Source organism: Larus michahellis, chromosome 6 (genome assembly GCF_964199755.1).
Source record: "Larus michahellis chromosome 6, bLarMic1.1, whole genome shotgun sequence".
In the NCBI taxonomy this organism is placed as follows: Eukaryota; Metazoa; Chordata; class Aves; order Charadriiformes; family Laridae; genus Larus; species Larus michahellis.
The window spans coordinates 21233518-21248414 of NC_133901.1; the positions used below are offsets into that span (position 1 = coordinate 21233518).

General features: G+C 42.8%; 1 protein-coding gene across 2 annotated transcripts in view; it reads right to left on the reverse strand.

The window, feature by feature from the left end:
• Nucleotides 1-14897, reverse strand: part of EPHA4 (EPH receptor A4) — a 107240-nt gene that overhangs the window by 53021 nt on the left and 39322 nt on the right. For both annotated transcript variants that reach the window (XR_012587458.1, XM_074590381.1), the window contains exon 4: nucleotides 11282-11437. Coding sequence is in view for 1 of the 2 variants with exons in the window: in XM_074590381.1 (XP_074446482.1) it covers nucleotides 11282-11437 (156 nt within the window). In the remaining variant the exon portion in view is untranslated. The remainder of the gene's footprint in view (nucleotides 1-11281; nucleotides 11438-14897) is intronic.

Genomic DNA, 14897 nt, shown 5'->3' on the forward strand with positions numbered 1-14897 from the left:
GCTGTTCCAGGATGAACCCAGCTAGCAGGACAGCGTCCTGCTGGTCAGACCACCACCCTCGCACTAACCCTTGTCCTCTGGCAGAAATATCTAGCTATGGGGCTTAAGAAAGCTTAAAAATGTGACAGTTCCTACAGAAAAAAAATTAAAATCTAGACATTTTTATTTTGAAAACCAACTAATTCTAAAGGTCATTTTATGATGATAGGAAACCAGGTGCTCTTGCTTTCCCTGCCCAAGACAACAGAACCTGAGGGATGGATGTAGCGAGCCACTCGCACGTCTCCCATCGGGGACTGCAAAGGGGACACGGTTTGATCATGGTGCCTGAAAGCCAGATCCCTCACCCAGCCCATTACCAGCACCGTGAGCGAACACGGGGGACTCCTCTGTGGGAACATAGGGAACGGAAGTTTTTAATTTTATTCCTTCCTGGGGCTCCGTAAATCTTGCTTCACAATAAACCCATCAAAATCAACTGAGCCATGAAGCAAATGGAAAAGCCCTGGGTGGAGCAGTTCATTGTGTGTGTCAGGGCTGAGGGAAACACTCAAGAGTGTTTAGCAACAAATAATCTTTGTCAAGCTAATCTTACTATCTTCCTCAACCCTCCTATTAGATTGACTTAAATGTATTGGGCAATGTAGATTGTTTGGCTTTCTCTTGCTGCAATAAGCTATAGCCATTTTATCTCTCTCTCTCCCTCACCCACAGATAGACAGATCTGTCTGTCTGAAGGACAATGTTGTATCCTACGTCAAACAAACATTCAGGAAAACTAGAGCTTTTAAGGGGTTAATAGCACAAGCATCACTTGTACTAAAAGAGACTGATGTATTTTAACACTCTTACTACAACCTCAGGCTGCATTTTAACTCTTAGTCTGTCGATATTTCTCTCCCTGCCTTCCCACAAAACACTCCAGTCACACTCCAGTCAGAAGCCTCCCGCAGGCCACTGCAAGATTGACAAAGGCCTGATGAAAACCATGACGAGGGCACATATCAACACCTGACCGGCTTCCTCCTTGCCTTCCAGACCACAGGACATCTCCGTGTGCTACATTACCTGTGTGCCAGCTCTCTGTGGATTATAGGTCTCTGTGGGCATAGTTATGGAGCGTCTGTGATTCATACCAGGGATCAAGTCCTGTCCGAGCACCAAAGGAAGTGACTCACATACAGCTTCCGCAGGGAAGACCCAGTCATGAACTCACTATGTGGGACTGAACTAGCACATGTGGGGTGCAGATGGCAAGGCGCCACGGCTGTGAAGTAAAGCAGGCTGCACACTAACACTGGGCATAATGACATTTCAGTAAACTGTTTATTTAAAAGGAGAATAATATTTTGCCTTTCAATCAGCTGCCCTACACACTGAGGGACCATCGGAGGTTGTTGGCTCAACCATCAACAGGTTGTTTGCCGGTTGTTCAGACACCATCCTGCTGAGGAAGATATCCCAAAGCCCTTTTTTTCCTGCCACCAAAGGATAACAGCGCAAGTGTAGGACGTTCAACCTAGTGGGACTTGGCAAAATCGTTCCACCAAGGAAAAAGTCTCTCCTGAATGCAGCGAACAATTTCAAAGGCAAATAGCACAAAGACGATTAGCTGCAACTGAGGGAACATTCCTGCTGCTCTCAGGGATCAGTCGTGCGCAGCCCTTCATGCATGCCAAAGGGAAAGTACAGACACCAGGACCCTTGGTGTGCCCAAGGACGGGGCCTAACGAGGCTGCGCCAGGACTGCGAGGTTCATCACCACCATGAAGCCACGAAGGGAGAGAGCCTCTCACCCGACAAACTCCATATACCACAAACCCATGTCAAAGAACCTGCTGGAGCTGGGCTTCTGGAGTTGGAGGGACTCCAGCGAGACAGACAGACAGGCACAATTTGTCGGGTGTGCAGATGGACTCCAACCAAGTCAGCCCGCCCTTTCGCCCTACAGCTGTAAACCTGACCAATCTACGCAACCGAAAAATACCTCTGGAAACTAACTCTGGGATCTGAGAGTACAACTGTAAATGCACTGTGCTGGGGAACTGCATTTAAATGGTTATGACAAAGGTTTTAATATCCCTGGTTTTACATCTTCCTTTTTTATTACTGATCTGCCCAGCAAGGTGCTTCTCTAAAAGCCTCTGTGGGTGTATACAGTAAATTCAATTACAGTTTTCTACAACTGGACCAGACAGACTCGTTTGACATAAAGAATACTGTCTTCACTAAACCAGTTAATTTAGTTCAGCAACAGTGTATGGTTAGGAGGCGTGGATTAAAGGGCAGTGAAAGGAGAAGAGAAATAAACGATTCCCAGCAAAACACCTCCCAAATGAGTTTGTTGTCCCATAAAATGACAAAAAATAAGGAGGACCTTGCAGCTTGGTTCTCTGCTGCCCCAGATTGTTAGGATGCCAGAATCCCACTTTTAGACAACTAGCAGCTCCAAATTTTGGGCAGACAGCTTTAGTTCACCAAAGCTATAGGTAAGTAAAAATTTCTTTTTCCTTTTCTCAGAGGTCCCATGGACAAAGCACTAAAGATAAAGTTGTGCGCTTTGGTTTGGCCAATTTTATCAGACGTGAGTAGCCACTGTATACTATTTTCTTAGGTTGAAAAACAAAAGCATCACAAACCAAAAAGCACCTCAGCACAGGGTTCTGACACTTAATGCCTTTAAAGTGAATTTAGCACTTATGAGAAACCCACTCTGATGGCGCCCAAAATAAAGCGCTCTCTAGCCACCAACAGCTGCCTGCCCGCGCTCCTGTCACAGCCTGTGCCCTGGCAGAGGGCTCCTTACCGGGAGCTCCTGGTTTTGTGCCAGCTTAGTCCTCAGCCACTAACAGTGGCAGTGAGCTCTTTTTGGCAGCAACATTACCCATTAAGGACTACACTGACATTATCGGTATTTGGACTGTAACAACATCTGTTTGTTACTAACCTATGGTATGGTTAATATTTATTACCTTGAAAGATCTATCTGTGGGAGGAGATCTATTAAAAACGCAAGCTGAAACCCACACTCTCCATGGAAGTGCTAATGCAGATATTTCAAATATGTACCCTCAAGAAGGCAAGCCTTCCTTATGAGCATCCTGTCAGTCACCAGATCAGTGCATTTGAAATGTACCCTCTTAAAAGAAACACGCTTTCAGAAGATATGTATGTGACTAAGTAACAAGCAGGATGAAGCTTCTGAGCCCTGGAAGGAGAAAATGATTAAAAAAATAATTTACTCAGTCTGTGTGTGCACATGTGTAAAAGCACATTTCTCTATCAGGTAACGGATGTCTCTGCAGCCAGGGTGATGGATAATTATTTTCAAGTGGGTTGTCACCCTGCATTCCGTCTGCGTTCGCTTGACAGTGTGAAATCGGAAGGAAGCTTCATTGGCAATTCCCACCAGACATCAGAAAACCTCAAGCATGTAGAAAAGACTTTAATCTTCCTTAACCATTCCCACACTCTCCTTGAGGAAAATACCACCTCTCTTTTTTGAGGCACAAAAAGTAGGCCTTAGCTTGATAAGGATTAAAAATCATTCAAACAAACAGTAAAAATAATACGATAACCTGCTGCAGTTTGAAGCTCTCTAACTTCACCCTCAAACTGAGAAAACCCTATAAACATACTGGTTAGATGCAGCAGAGTGCCAACTACGGGTGTTTGTTAATCAAAGTCAATCAGGCAGACCAGCAGGCTTCAATGGGCTTTGGACTGGGACTGACAAAAGGATCCTCTTCATGAGCCTGCTCCAGAGATGCTGACCCTCTTCATCTCCAGTGATTTCAAAGGGAACTCAGGGTATTCAGAAATCTTGAGCTAATTTGCTACATAATAAACAAGATTCATACAACAGGGAAGGTTGCTATGACTCACCGTTGTTTAAAAGGAGCCTGGTATGAACTGGCCTGTTTTGATTCGGCAACTTGGCCTTGGCTATACTACAGAGGAGCAGTTAAGTCTGTGATAAGTTACAGGAGCAGCAGGCACCTGCGAGTAAGCATCCGGCTGTCTAATAGCAAGAAAACCTAACTAGAAATGCACTATCAGAAGCAGTGAAAAGTTCAGCACATCTTCTGCTACACAAGATCTGAAAGCCAGCTTTTGTGTACAACACAGCAAGAAGAAAGAGAACAAATAAAGAGGTGTAAAAAAGAAAAGATCCATACAATGAACAACTCCAAAGATCTTTGGAGCATTTCTACAGAGTGCAATGAAATGTCACTGGAAGTACATCAAGTACCTTTGAAGGGGCTAGCTCAGGCACTAAAGGCAGTACGACTCTGCTAAGGCTTTTGGTCGTGTTGCCAGCCTCACCAATGTGACCATACTCCTACTCTCTCAACAGGGCCTCATGATGCCATTATTTTACGGACAGCCTTTAACAATTCTAATCAATACTCTTTAACTTGATCATGATCCTAAAATTTGTCTCCCTGGAGGCAGGGCTGAGTGTGTGAAATAGAGAGTTTACTATTTTCAGAGTGGATGCAAAGAAAGTAATTATTAAATAATCAATGTCTTTAAACTCTTTAAGTTCTCTCAGAAAAACATCTGGCAAAGCAGCGCCAGCACAGCCTTCAAGAAAAAGCACTTTGGCCTCCTCTTCCCATCTCATAAAGCTTCATTAAACCTGTACAACTGTGGAGCTGTCAATAATGTTTCAGCATGTCAGCTGTGAAGCCCTTCAGATGAGCCTTTGTTGTTGATCTTTAACCATCTGAAAGACAAGTTATAACGCAGAGTAAACACCTGGGCTGTGTAAGTTTAGGCTTAGAAATAAAGCCCACACTTTCCCTGTGACAGTTGTGTATGTTGCTGCCACTAATTGCTTCTTTCAGCAGTTGTGGACAGGTCTCCTGTTGCTGTGGGCTAATTTACACAAGCACTGACAGTTCGGACAACGCTCGCTTCTTGTCTGCCTGGCTATTCCTGACCATTTATCATTATAGATTATGTGTTTTTACAACTGGTGAGACCAAAGTCAACAGTCTGCAAGATGCAGCAGACACTTGAAATATCAGTCATCTGCTCTATTTCCACCCCCCTTCTCCTTTCTGTGCATGGTTAGCATTACAACTGGTTTTAATAAGGCGACTGATTTGGTAAACAATTCTTAATTTATTTACTTGGGCAAGACTCCTTTGACTTCAGTGGGAGTTCTGCCAAGCTAAGGATCTTGGACCAGCGCCAATGATAAAATGCCCATTTTACTGGCATGTACGATTTCCTATTTACTTGCCAAAAGAACCCTGGTTACCAGCTTCACAATAGGCTTTGTTCCTTTCACCTGGAGAACAATCCAACTGATATTTCCTCTTCTCTCCAAACTAAGGGAGTTAAGCAAAGAGGTCCAGTTACCACTGGCAGAGACATGGGAAAACTGGTGCCACCCCTGTGGGCTCTGGGTTTCTCTTCCAAAAACCTCCATATAAGAACATTTTGCTTTGCCACGTATGCCAAGACACGTTATTGCATCTACTCTAATACGCTGTGCTGCAGACAATACCACCTGTGGTCACTCAATATTTCAAGATAAAAAGAAGAATTCCGCTGTGGATACCAGAAAGTTATCTGACAGTCTGACAGGAAAGAAATGCAACCAGAAAAATAAGTTGTTCTGCCATTGCCCAACTGCTGAATTTCTTATTCTGTTAGCCCTCTAATTTACTTCAACGACTCTACAGAACTGGGTCCTGACTAACCAAATCAAAGCCCCCACTTAATTGAGTAAATGTCTCTGTTAATTTAAGGGTCTGGCCAGAAAATCAGAAGACAGCTAATAAACAGCTGCTGTATTTAAAGGAGTGATGATTTTAAATCTACTGATTATAAACACACATTGTCAAATTACTCCCGTCTCCTCTCTTCAAGACATAACCACTCCCCTTCTTATTCAACATTTTCTCAATTCCTTCAGCCCGTCACCACAGACGAGGGGAGACAGCCTTCTCCTTTGAGATTCCCATCACTCACAATCCCTTTCTCTCAGTCTGGCAGCGATGCAGCGATGGATGGTCTATTTTCCCAGCCTACGTGGAGAAGAAAAATCATGGTCTCCGAACTGCCTACTCGCTGTTCCCTCTGCTCTTGCAACTGCTGTAACTGTACCCTAAGAGGCATTTTGACGTACTGTTCACATAATCAACCACCTTATATAGTGTTTTAAGAATAAAATAATTTACTTAAGGTACAGACATATATAAAACCATGGAAGAATTATTATGTCATAAATTCAGCTTCTGAAGATCAGAGGCTGTATTGGCATATCCTTCATATTATAGAGAACGGGTTCCAAACGCAGAGGTTAGACTGAAGTAGTGCCAGAAGAAGTGTGCAAACCCTGGGAAGGAAGCATGGCAAAGCCAGCGCAAAGCTACCTACAACACACTAGCCAGCATGACCGCGCGGTGTACCCTACTTTCCTATTCTTCTAAAAGCTAGAACAGTGATAATCGGCGTCTGTCTGGAAATTTAGAAGAGGCACAAGTTAAGTTAAAGGAAAAAAGAGCACATTTGTTTATTTAGAAGTCTAAGCAATCATAATAAACATATGCTCAAATAATCAGCTCCTGTGTAATTACTCATTTGCAAGCACAGTTATTAGGTACGTAAATTCACTCTTTTTTGAAAATGCAGGTCAAATATTTATCTCAGATATATTAAATGCAACACAAGATTGTGCTAAGGGTGTGTATTAGACTGTAACATTTAGAGAATTGAAGTGTTTAGACCTTTCAGACCTTTCTTAAAGCCTTGACCTTGGAAACAAATAAGGACAGTGTTATTTTAATGTGCATTCAAATTTTAACAACACAGTCACACAGCTCTAGTGGAATCCACATTGAGTTTCCACTGTAGATTGCTCATCATTTCATTATGGTTCATTATGCTGATAACTGTCAGAAAGCATTAGAAGCAGGAGCCTTGAGTAATAGCACTGAAATGGTAATTTAAAAACAATATACTTTCTGGAGGAAATACAGCAGTGCACTAAATTCAATTAGAAGAGGCAAATGTAAAGACAAGTAAGTGACGTTTGCTGTTTGAAGTCAGGATCTTCGATTTCTTGATAACCTAAACTGGAGAAAGTCCTTTTAAAGCCGGCACTTTTCTCTTGCACCTCACTAAATCTGCTCTCATTATCTCTAAGCTTCTCTGGTATAAACTGTCTTAAATGCAACCGTTTTAGAAATATTTCAGGCCACGCCAAAATATCAATCAATCAGTCTCTGTTTGGGTGGCACAACAGACTAAATTATTCAGGGTCATTTACTGAGACGAATTTCAAGATGGACAGTCTATGCTGGTAATCTCCCTTTTGTAAGGGGCTCCCAATTAAAAATCATTAATAATCTGAATCGAACAGACAATATAAACAATACAAAACCGTCCCTTTTTCACTCATAATGTGAGCATTGTTTGTTAAGAAACAGTTAGAGAACCCAACTCATTAACGGTGGGGACGCAGGGCCAACACCCATTAACTTGGGTGGGAACTGCACCTGCCTGCGCCAGGCTGCAGTTCACAAAGTATCTCCTTACGGAGAAGGAAATTCAGGGTTGAGGACTATGACTGAGACTGATTGTTTTCAAGCCTCATGGATTTGTGTGTTGGTAAGGCGATTTATTCTCCATTAGATTGCTAACCTTATGAAAGACCCATCCTCTCAGCAAGTACTGAAATATAATGAAGGTCTGAATAGTTGCCTTAATATTATTTTTGCGATGCTTTCAAAAGGGAAAGGCATCCCTGTTTTCCACAGTTTGTGCTCAAGTGTATTACAGGTCAATCATACCATTTCCATGCCCAAGCACACAGCTGACAAGCCCACTGTGCTTCAGAGCTGAAAGTCTAAATTCCTGAGTTAGGGCAAAGCAGCAGATCCCAGGCGGCTCTGCTCCTCAGCGGTGACAGACACATTGATGATTATCCCCATGAGGCAAGCTTGAGTGAAAAGATGCATCGCTAAACATGTGTATGTCACGGTGCCTGTGCCTGGCCTTCCGACACAGCCCACCCCACCATCTCCTACGCTCACGGCCCGCCACACTCTGCTCTTAATTGTACAAGCTTTAAGCCAGACATAACTACTCACTCCAGCAGAGCTAAAACAGAGCAGAATATTAAAACCAGAGTTTGAGTTATTTGTTTAGATTGGATGCCCAGCTTACCAGAAGGTTAGGCACAGTTTTTACAACTCAACAATGGATGGAGATGTCAGAGTGTGGTGTTATGGAATGAAAAAACTCTGGAGCACCTCTCCTGACTAGCACATCAGGAAGTAGGTGTTGCTTTTATTAATTACCATGGGAATTGCAAGGACGGAAAAGGAAGGGGAATTCTCCAATTCCCTTTCATCCACTAGCACAATCAGGCTAATGGAAAGTCATAATGGTCTTCCTCCCCCAACCTAGAAGGCGAGACAAGTGACGAGACCAGCCAGTTTATTACTAAAGGAAATCAATAGCCAAGGGTCAAAGCTTTACAAAAACATATCCTAAGAAGGCTGAAGTTCTCAATCTTAAAAAGTGTTTAGAAATAATAAAGAAAGGATCAATCCACAGTCCATTCCAGGTGTTCTCTCCAAATTACCCAGTGTTACTTTTATTCACCTGGTCTAATAGTTCTCCAAGTGTACAGAAACCTGATTTTACAAGCCACTGGAGCAGAGTCTATCTTTTTGCTAGAAGAATGGATCTCAGATACTGTGTTTTATTTCTTCATTAGTGTGCCGTCACACTGAGTGATTACTAAATGCAGGGCTGAATGAGAATACCAGGGTTAAAGAGAGCATAATGAACAAAGAAGGTGCCTGATTATTATGGCTGTCAGCACAAGGGAATTGGGTTTGTCACCTGGTTTAACCAACTGGTAAGAACTGATTAGAGTCTGAATCCGTCTGAAAGAACCTTTGATGTTTACGCTCCCTTCTGTCTCCACATCTTGTCAGGAAGGCAGACAAACGGGGAGCTTCTTCCGGAGGGGCTTCCTTCCACAGGGGCCCTCAAAACGCTTTCTGTCACTTGCCTCCAGTGCGTGGGCAGGAGGCTACTCCACGTGGGGAGCACGGCAAACAAACGGCCCTCCCAGGCACCCCTTGCACCCCACTCCCTGCAGAACGCAGAGGTGCACCACGCACGCAGGGCTGCATTTTGTGCCTGTGCAGGTACCACCATCGTTGCAATGTTCAAACACTGCTAAGGCGGACCTCAAAGAGGGGATATGAGTGAGCACAGCAGTGAGTGGGGGAGCAAAGCTGCCCCACGGGCCAGCTCAGAAATAACCTCTGTGTCTTCCTTCACCTTGCATCACTGAAAAAAAAAAAAAAGTACTTAAGCTACAGGAAAATTCAAAGCTATGAAATGGGACCTCTAGAGACAGGCCTGGTTTCCAAGACCAGGTGTCCGGGGGATTGTGGTGTTGGCTTGCTCTGCATGCCAAGTCCTCCTAGACTGCTGCAGAGATGAAGACGGGCCAACACCATGGCCCTTGCCTTCTCTTCTTCCCTCTTCATATTTTCAGGGTAAAAGATCAAGATCAGGGACTTCAACTTTGACTGACCTCCGAAGACAGGAATGGAGAAGGGTATCAGAAGTAGGCCCAAGACTTGACAAAAATGGCTAAGCTTGTAGGGATACATTTTGCAATAGAAGCAAACACACATATCATTTGCTCACAATTCCCCCATCTGGAAGTGTTTTGCTCTCTCCTCATACTTCACTCACTGCACATGTCTATTCAAATTCAACCAGTTGATTACTAATTTGATTTGAATTTGGTCAGGATATCACTAGGACCAGGGCTTTATGAGAAACTTTTGCTCGTATAATGTTATTTAGGGTGTACCTTCCAAACAACAGTTTTATTGTAGCAAAAAGACATTTTTCCTATCAAAATGGTCAAGCTTTATATCTCCTAGTGTAAATTATATTATAAAAAACATGTTCCTACCCACTTCAGCAAGGTTTCACAATACAGTTAGACCTCCATCACCAGTCAACATTTGGCAAGGGATATACAGACCTCCCTGCTTTCCTACTGAGCAAAAGCAGCTGCTCCTGGCTATGCCCAGACCTGCTTAACCACCATCCAGCAAAACCCGCAGCTGAAAACGAGGAGATCACTGAAGAAGAGCTGGAATCAAGGGGGCGTGGTGCTGGCTTAGTTATGGACATACTTTCTTTCTGCCTTGTAAGGGAGAAATTACGATTTAAATAAATGTGAGTCATCTCTCCAAAATGAATTTGGAATATATTAAAATGTTACAAAAGAAATATCTCAGCCTTTCCTCACTCACAGACAGACACACACTCGCTACATAAATATACAGCTGAACTCCAAAAATCTGGAAGCGTTTCCAATAGCTTTCAGGGAAAGCCACACATGGATATCTGTGGTAAAATACAGCCCTTTCACTTACTGCTTCAAACTGCTCTGCCCCTACAGGAGTGAAAACCAAAGAACTGGACGATCAAAATTTAACACCAGGGCATGCCTGGAATCCCAGGTCTTCGGCCGTGTGAGCCGTTAACCAACACATAGGACAAGGAGTTGTTCCAGCAACCCCGTGGGTGTGCTCAGTGCACTACGCCTCTGGTTCTTCCTGGTGAAGGCATTTTGGTGGAACTAAAGCAAATTCCATTTGCTGTACATGAGGTATTTATCTACAAAGAATAAAATAAACCATACTGTGGGTGTTTGTTTCATTTAGTTTTAAGATTTCTTATTACCACCCCTTTCAGAGGAACACTTTTATGTTCCTAAGGGTCACAAGCTATATTTTGAGCAAATCCGAGATATAATGAGATTATAAATACTACCTATTTATCCTAGGTCATAAAATTATGAGAAAAGCTTTCACCATTTCTCCATATATCAATATTTAAAGAGATGTGATCTACTGGACAGGTTCTCAGACTGGAAGTTAGACCTGTATTTTATTTCCAACTCTGTTACTGACGTATGCAAGTCACTCCTCTTTTGCGGCTTTGTCTCCTCCCAGTCTCCTGATTTATTTAGACCGTGAGCTCTCAAGGGTCAGTGCAACCATGTCACTGTTAGGAATTCAGGGCTGAGAACTAGCGCTTTCTTTCCCAGAAGCGTGAGCCAAAATGCAAACGGCATCTGCAATGGGCTGTAAGAGCTGGTCTAAGAAGCAGGACACTTCTTAGAGGCACTGATCTCTGGGCAATATTTCCTACACAAACAGAAAGACAGGAGAAAAAAGAGATGATAAAAGGGGAAGAGACTGTACAAAGACCAACTTACGAGTGCAAGGCATGGAGGCTGCATCATTTTCAGCTCGGAAAAAGCCCCGATCGCAGGTGCAGGAGGTAGAGCCTTCCCAGATGGAGTAGCTGTGAGGCGGGCATTTGGCACAAGCAACATCTGTCGAGAGAGCCTTGTAGTATCCAATTTTGCAAGCTAGATGGAGGAACAGGAAGGGAGAGTGTTACTTGCCCAGGCTGTGATCATAAATTGCTAGCTTACTTATTCAAAATCAAGGCAGGAGACATTTCAAAGAGATCTAATGATGTCCTCTTAGCCCCAGGTGAAGAATTAACAATCATCACACTCTTAATGAGTAATCCTATGTCAGGGGATACTGATTTCTAATTCCAACAAGAGCCATTTTAAAAGCTGGCTTGTAGATGGTAAAAAAAAAATTAAAAAATTATACTCTTCTTTTGACACTGCCAGAAAATCAGCTGCCTCTTTGTGCTTGCTGTGGAGTTGCACGTTGCTTAACCCATGTCCACCTGCATTCACACATACACATACATACACACACACACACAGAGAGAGCATGACAAAAGGGGTGCAATTGGTTGATTCTATGACCACTTAAGGAATGGCAGCTGACAGTCAGACACTGCCAATTTTTAAGAGGGAGTGGGACAGGAACCCGCTGGGATTGGCAGCGAGGCCCTCAGCCTAACATGCCCGGAAATGGCACGTCTCCCTCCTGGCAAGGCAGAATTCATTTGGCTCTTTCTCCCCAAGGGAGGAAATCAGCAACGCTCGCCCCTCCTCGAAGCCAGGGCATAGCAGCAACCGCATCACTGCCACCAGGTCCCACATGCAGTTGGCAAGCTTTCGGTGACATCATCTTCATAAATGCAATGCTTACATGAATGGCTACTTTTACATCGCTTGGAAAAAACTCATTAGCATCATTAATAACACATTTTAATAGTGGCTAACAGGTATGTCATCCTAGAAATTTCTCCCTTGGCTAGAGATAAAAGCCCACCATCACCACTGGCTTTCAGCGCTACGGAGAACAGAGAAAACACCCAGGCATGCAAACGTGTAAAAAGGAAAGGTTGTTCCCAGTATTTACTGCGTGACTCACTCTCACATCTCGTCACTTATCACCTACGCTACCTTTAGGGTTCCCCTGCTATGCACAGGCTCCAGTACGCGGGACGCAGGCCCCTGCACAGCCGGGGCTCGCTCTTTCTGTTTTACCCTTCCTTTAATCCCGCCTCGTTCTTTCCCTTCTTCATAAGAGAAGGCCTCTTATGAAGCCCTCCAATGGGAAACAGAGAGGGATTTTAGTAACACATTTATAAAACAGCAAGTTACTTCACTCTTATTACCCAAAGCCATTTATGGAATTTCCTTAACGAGTCCTAACTTTACGACGTGCCGTGCGCCATCTGTAAGAGCACTGGGAGATCAGTCCGCTTTTGCACGCTGTGGCTGTCACTGAACCAGAGGATCTTATAAAAACATATTGCTCAAGTGACTAAGATTTATACTTCCAGAGTTTACATGCATCACATTATTAGATAAGGTTCAACTTGCAAGGTGCTTTCTGGCCATGCTTCAAACGGCCTTGGGGTTTCAATTAAAATCAGAAACCGCAGCTTTGGCAGGAAGAATCACGGGGGTCAAACGCAGGCTCCCCACATCAGAGACAATTAGTCCCTGAGCACAAATACAAACCCACTGGGTACAGCCTATCAGCCAGGCAGTCGCAGTCCACAAAGGCAACTGGTGTAAAATAGCTCGTTCTGCTTGCCATGTGAATTGCCCAGAAAAAAAAAAAAAACAACCCACCATGGAAAATTACCTTTCATTTTTTGATATGATTTGCAATATCTGGCAAGCAAGTTGTACTATCGCTACGTGTCCTCTTGTGCCTGGTTTAACAACAGCAGCAGTCAAGTGGCAGATGCTGATCTGCGATATTATTCCCGGTTTTCACTGTCGCAGCTCAGATCAGAAATACACCTAAACCTCTATATGACCAGGACAGACACCGACAGGCAAAATCTTGCTGCCATATATAAAGACAAGGCACAGAACAACAGAATACAAGAGGAGACCAAGCTGACTCATCTTATTCACAAAATCCTTTCTATTATTCAAGGTTTTTAAAATAAAACATACAAACTCTAACATTACTGTTAATACGAACACCATAGTTCACAGACATTATTAAATGAAGACCTGTCTTTAGCATCTTCCTAGTATTAAAATATTTGGATAATAAACAATCTCGTACAAGGCTGAAGATCCTGCTCAGGATATAACATGCTGTTGGAAAGGTAGGAGAACGTCACAGGTAAAGATTTTTGCGACCGTTCCTCCTCCTCACTGTCTTTTCAGACTCAGTGGCATAAAAGGGAATAGATGGATTCAGTGGTTACTGCAAGGTCAACAGTCTGTAATTCAAAGATATTTTCCCCCCTTGTTTCATGTACTGTATTTTGTTTTCTACTATATTAAGCCAAGATCATTAATATTTCAAGACCTGAAGAAAGCTCTCCAAGCGCAGTGGCTGCTCTTAAAGCACACACAGCCATTTTGCTTCAAAAATCACCTACTCCTGAACACCTAGTTTTCTTCATTTTAGCGCGCTCAGAGATTCACCGCATTTCAGCACATGGCAGAAAAGGACATGAGAGAACATCTTGCATTACCCAGTAGTTCTTTGCCCCCAAGAGCTCCATGATACTGTCACTTAAAAACTCGAATCTAATCCTGTAAAAGCTGTTCTTAGCATGAAGTACTGCTGACACACCTATTACAACCAGCTCCTGTTAAGGCTATGGATGGGATTTTTTTGAAGGTTAATGACTTAGTAGGCAAACAAGAAGCCTGTACAGAACCTGTTCCCTGAAAGTCTTTCTTGCTTGCTCGTGACAAATCTTCCTGTGGCTGCTTTTCTAGGAAGGATTTGCTGGGTGAGACCTGGCATGAATGGGGTTCTTACACAGCTTTCGAAAGATACCATTGTAAAAAGATTAGTTCACATGTGCAAAGCAAACTTCGAATTCAATTCCTTAGCTCTGCCTTAATTAGTTCTTTCTGTTAGGAATTTTTTTTCAAAAGGGAGAAAAATCTTTTCTTGCATTCATATGACCCACAAACATAATAAGGTTACAATCATCTGCACTAGATCCAAGGAAAATTCTCAAACAAAAATATTTTCAGCCTGAAAAAGCCCATATTTTTTCCTCAGAACAGATCACATTGATTTTAAATGGACATCAGTTTGATATAATTATATTGATATCTTTGAGTTCTAATGTTAAAAACTGTTTGATTTCTATTTCTTTTAAAGTGAGACAGGATTTGTCAAACTCTGCTTGTCATTATTATATGCCTTTTTTTTTAAATTTACCAGAGTGATAAATGTTAAAACCACAAAAACTGCTCCGAAGAATTACGATACTTCAGTCAAATCTGGATGTAAATTTTCTCAAGCTGCTTTTCAAACTCTATTTTCTTATTAAAACCTGATTTTCAGACTCATGGCTTTCTCAAAAAAAAAAAAAAAAAAAAAAAAAGAATGCATGTGTAGGCTGGAAAGTCTGCTTGCTTGGTCTCTCCAAATGCTGAATTTTCTATTAGAAAATTTCAGCCAGCAATT